The 5,611-nt window shown below is 46.1% G+C and overlaps 1 protein-coding gene across 1 annotated transcript; it reads right to left on the minus strand.

The window, feature by feature from the left end:
• Window positions 1-3,004: 3,004 nt before the first annotated feature.
• LOC149359763 (uncharacterized) lies at window positions 3,005-4,696 on the minus strand. Its single transcript, XM_089567739.1, has one exon. The coding sequence runs from the start codon at window positions 4,694-4,696 to the stop codon at window positions 3,005-3,007; it is 1,692 nt and encodes a 563-aa protein (XP_089423865.1).
• Between the last annotated feature and the right edge of the window lie 915 nt (window positions 4,697-5,611).

Raw genomic sequence — 5,611 nt, forward strand, 5'->3', positions numbered from 1 at the left:
GTTTAACGGAGCACTTTCTCGCTCAGTGTCAAGAGTTCGTATTAATCGTTCTAGGAGTTGCGGTCTCTGGTTTGGAATGAGGGGATCGACATGTCCTGAATATGCTGGCGTGCAATGGAGATGTAGGCCACCTAAGCGCCTTGGCGCCCCTTGAGTGCCGTTAAGCATAGTGCACATTACCCGAAAGACCATGTGGCAACTCTTCAGCGCTATGTTCAGACTGTTGTCCCCATAGTCCTTCGATTTTTGGCGGAGTGACCACATGCAATCTGTTTGCCGCCACTGAAACTTACCGTGCGCTCAAAAGTATTCACTGCACAAGACTTTATATCCAGTGTTTTCAGAGTTTTCGCCAATTTTGTGGTGGATTCGTGTTTTGAATCTATAAGGTGTGATAACGTTTCGCAGCCTGCAATTGCTGGCGGCCTCGGTTTAGTCCATCTGTGTGTCCGACAAATAGTTTCACATTTAGGGTTTTTCCGTGACTCTACACCATCCACAGTGTGTGCGTTCTTGCAAGTCAATTTATTTCATGTTTTAACGAACTTCGTAGTGTTCTATAATGTTTCTGATCACCTTGGTTTGTGGGGCTAGTCCATGGAATGTACTTGGCTGTTCGTTTCCTGCTTGGTCGCTTCTCCCCTGAGTTTGTTTTCGTTATCGAGGAAACGGTTGTACAAGGATTTAATTTGCATGCTCACCTCTCCAACAATGTTCCCCTCTATTTTGGTTTTCTGCGTCAGGGCGTACTCAAAAAAAAAATTAAAAATTCCCCTCCCGCCGTGTGCTAACGCATTTTTTATGCGAAAGCATTTCTTGCCTCATGAGTAGCGTGGACAGGACGTGTCACCACGGGCTGTGGACAGATCGCGTACTCATGAACAGTCGATCATCCAGTAAGAGTGCAATTATGATATAACTAATTTCGCTAATTTCTCCCAGTGATTAACAAAACTGGCGAATTGCTAGTAATTCTTCCAGAACTGAACGAGCAATAAAAATAAAGTAATTAATTATTATTAATAAAATTATTGAAGAAATAAATAATTAAAATTGATGAACAAAGATAAGTAGTTTGGCCATCACTTTATAGTTGACTTAATTACTGATATACTGAGTTCATGACTGACTAATTAAATAATTATTACTAATGATTAATGACATTCCTAAATAACAGAGGCGGCAACGAAACTAAAAGGTTTCGCATTTCCGGACGTTTAGTATTTATAAGCTACATATCGAGACATTGCCTCACAAACTTGTTAGGAAAAAAGGGATTTTTTGTGTCTACCGTAAATTTCCACCTTTGTGATGCTCTAGAAACGATTGAGTATTCTCTCATTGATTGCAAAGGCACAATACTTTTGGGGGATACCTTGCAGCAGACATTGAAAAAAAAAGAGAATTTAACACCGCATTCTGTACGATATCTCACTGCACTGCCGTTTGTTGTTGGACCATTGCACATGTTCTTTCAGACTGGACTGCACAGCTTCTGGAAAACATGCATAATGGATCGACATTGTGAATCTGGCACCATGGGCTTGTTCCTTTGATATAAAGGCACAAGCCCAGTCAAAGAGGTATGTATTGACTATAGCTGAAGCTTGAAAAGTTGTCCTGATTAAGAGAATTCCAGATATAAAGGCACAAGACGAGAGAGCAGGGTATATTTCTTGATCTGGAGAGTGCTGGCGCTACATGATTCTGCCGGAAAATAGGGGCTATCTGAGCGAGTTTGTTGAGCGCGTTTCAACATCTTTCTGTGCGCCTTCAAGACTATGTTTTCACCTCCACTCTTATGACCCGGATTCCATACGTACAGGTGCTAAATTTGACAGCCTTGTTGTCCAGGCAATTAGATTGTAGAAGACAATGCTTATAGCTCGATAAACATTCTGAAGGCACCCAAAGGCAAAAACAGACAACGAACTTTTCTCTTGGACCAATGGCAGAAGCTTTGCCTTTTCTATTCTTTGATGTGGAGTTTGCCCAGTTTAAAGCTTCAATTTCTTCGCCGACTTAACAAGCGATAGAGTTGGTAGAAAATTCAACACTGCTAAACTCTGATATGCAGTGCGGAAGGTCAAACTTCCTCAATGGGACGCTTCCTCGATGCGCTTAAATAGTATCTATGCACGGCTCGCAAAACTTACCTGTGTAATAAGGGAGTAATTACTCATTGACTTCCACCCAAGCGCAGCCATACGGCTACAAAGGAAAGTTATACAGCTTTCTCAGAAAGTTCGCAGTTAAAGAAAATTTCTTCCTGGTCCGGGGTTCGAACCCGGGACCACTGCTTCACCGGAGCAGTCGCTCTACCAAATGAGCTAACCGGGACGGCAAGCTTATGGTAGGGCGAGAGCGAATTGATCAATAACTCGAAGTGGCAACAGTGTTGGTCAAATGTTTAGGGAAATCCCCCAAGGTGGAGTAGATTTGTAATAAGGGAGTAATTGACGCCCACCCAATCGCAGTCATACGGCTGCAAAGGAAAGCCCTACCATAAGCTTGGCGTTCGGGTTAGCTCAAATTGGTAGAGCGACTGCTGCGGTGAACCGGTGGTCCCGGGTTCGAACCCCGGACCAGGACGAATTTTTATTTAACTGCGAAGTTTCTGAGAAAGCTGTATGGCTTTCCTGCAGTGGTGCCGGGTTCGAACCCCGGACCAGGACGAATTTTTATTTAACTGCGAAGTTTCTGAGAAAGCTGTATGGCTTTCCTTTGTAGCTGTATGGCTGCGCTTGGGTGGATGTCAATGAGTAATTACTCCCTTATTACACATCTACTCCACCTTGGCGGATTTCCCTAAACATTTGATCAAAACCTACCTTTATCAACAAGACATCGAGCTCGAATACCGACCTTTAGCTTCGCGACCCAACTTCATTTGTAACAGCACACATGTTGAACACAGAATATAAACCCTGACAATGAGCAGGTAGACAAGTGCCTGAGCGTTCTTGATGCGAGGAAAAAAAAAGGCATTACCTTCAGCCCAGCGTCACTCAAAGCACCACAGCCAGCCTTCATCGAGCTTCTCAAGCTGCGAAGAAAGCATCAGCGGTTCGTCCAAATGTTCCACACGGCTGCCCGAGAATAGGCCCGTTTCAAAGTCAACGCCACTTCTAGTTAAAATGTCCACTCCCGGATGTGGTGAGTATGACCCCGACAGCTTACTGCCTTTGGCAGCATCACCTGCAGCATAAACCCCTCCTGCACAAACATCTCTAGCTCCCTTTGCTCTAGCTCCCTTAGCTCCCTTTGCTTTGCTGGAGTGTTCAGAAAATTGGTGTGGCCGCGAGATGAATGAGGCCTTTTCAGCCCGGGTGTCTCGTGACATGTTCGCCTTTTCAGATGCTGGCGGTCGCTCTTGACGGCGGTCTTGTCCTGAACTCAGGGTATCACCTGCGGCCAGACAGTCAATCTCAACAAGGGTCCTTGACCTTTGCTTTTTCACAAAGGTACTACTTGCGGACCTGGCATCGTTGGTGAGTGGATCGAATCTGGCAATGGGCTTTGCGGTTTGCTTCGTGTACCCAGCAAGCCCTGTTTGGCGACACTCGCTAGTTTTCTGAAAACTAGCACCCGCAGGTCGGCAAGGTGGTACAGACGTCAATTCAGTGGCGGCAGTCTGTCCCTCATGTATTCTCTCAACTTGTGTTTGCGTCGTTCCGGCGACATGGGACATTTTGTTAGGCACTTTCTCTGACCTTAATCTCACATCAGACGAACACTGCTCCGCCAAATCAGCACTTCCTTCACCTTTGGCATGAGCTGGCATTTTTCTCTTGCAAGGCCCGCGTCTTTCTAAGCGGGGGTCAACTTTTTGCGCATTACGCGGGTTGAGGGATTCGTTTATCCTTTTCGAGTATGTAGTGCCTCTCAGTGAGGATGCTTCTGCTTCAGTATGCGTTGATGCATAGCCTATGTTATCCGCGTTTACAGGACTAACACAAGGTGAGATATCCATCGGTGGTGCATCCTGGCTCCCACTCACAAGGCTGGTAGGTTCTTGATATGAAGGCCTTTCTTGCACGACTGTAGAATGATACTCAAAATTTGTCGTGGTTTGGGTCGCATACGGTGAAGGGCAGCCATAATAGGCTCCATCCCAACCATTGTAGTTACCACTCCAGTACTGTGTATAGGGGTTGTATGGTGGCCATGTAAAACCGCCATAGTAGGAATTCGGCTGGAACCTGGGCAGGAACCAGAGCGGAGGGGGCGGAATATGGCGCCAGAAAGCGAAGGAATCGCCCTGGGTAGTGTTCTGCATCGGCGATGTTGCCTGTCCGCACGCCTCATCTCCGACACAGTTTTTCATTATCGATGCTGCCTGTCCACGCGAGGATTCCACTGCAGAGTTCTGGTCTAGCAGTGCTCCCTGTGCAGACGAGTCATTACCGGCACAGTTCTGGTTGACTGAAGTGGCCTGCTCACAAAACGTGCCCCCGGCAGAGTTTTTGTTCGGCGCTGCTACTTCTCCACATGAGGCGTCCTCGGCACAGTTGTGGTTGGGAGATTCTGCCTGCCCAGATGAGTCATTCCCGGTCGAGTACTGGTATACCGATGATGCACCCTGTCCGCACGAGGCGTACTCAATACAGTTCCGGTTCACCAATGCTGCGTGCTCACAAGAAGCGTCCGCGGCACGGTTCTGGTTCGGCAGTGCTCTCTGTTCACTTCTGTCCATGGCTCATTAGGAGCAGCACCCTGGAATACAAACGCAAAAGATGTAACATGCGGTCGACTTACGCTCTGTTTTCATACAGCATACTTATGAATGCAGTACAAGGTTAATAATATTTATTCCGACCTTGGAAGTCAATTAGCGGCCGAAAGGTTGTTTCAGCTCTCTTAGCAGACAGAAGTGAGTAAAATACGTTTTCGATGTGTTTCACAGACGCTCACGCCTTTCTGACAACATTTGAGGTGCCTGCGGCTTTTAGATAGATTATTGCAGCTGAATGTGCTAGATGGATGCTCACATTAGATACTTGAACAATGAGCCACCTGTTTAAAATATTAATTCAGACAAACGTAAGAATGGTGGTATTACACTTTTGCCGCCAGCACTGCCACAACCACATACAATCATTTAACATCCCGTCCACTCTAGGACAAAGGCGTCTTTCAACGATGTGCAGTTATCCCTGCGCTGCGCAAATAGCAGCCCTCCGTATGGCAGCAAATACCCTAGACTGAGCTCCCTACTCGACTCTCTCCTGCCTCTGCCTACGTCCTTTCCCTACAAGTCATCCTGTTACCCTAGAAACACGTCGGTCATTTTTCCACCGGTTACAAGCCCCGATAGTCCATTTAACTTCTGCTAGGCAGTCACCTGGTTGAAAAAATTTAGTGAGAAAGAGGATTTGCAATGCATTCTACGAAATAACGTGTAGCGAAAGAGTTAATTATAAAACTGCGAAGCGTACCATTGTGAAACAAATTACATCATGCAGCACTTTGTATACATAACATTTTATAGTTCTGTATGACCTTTCAATGCACAAGCGCCATATTATTAAAGAAGTCGCTATCAGTGCAGACAACCATCTTGCTGAAACTTCAGGCCCCGGAAGCAGACATGTTAATTAGCTGCAGGTTA

Source organism: Amblyomma mixtum, chromosome 2 (assembly GCF_055824585.1).
Source record: "Amblyomma mixtum isolate Tamu chromosome 2, ASM5582458v1, whole genome shotgun sequence".
NCBI classification, from domain to species: Eukaryota; Metazoa; Arthropoda; class Arachnida; order Ixodida; family Ixodidae; genus Amblyomma; species Amblyomma mixtum.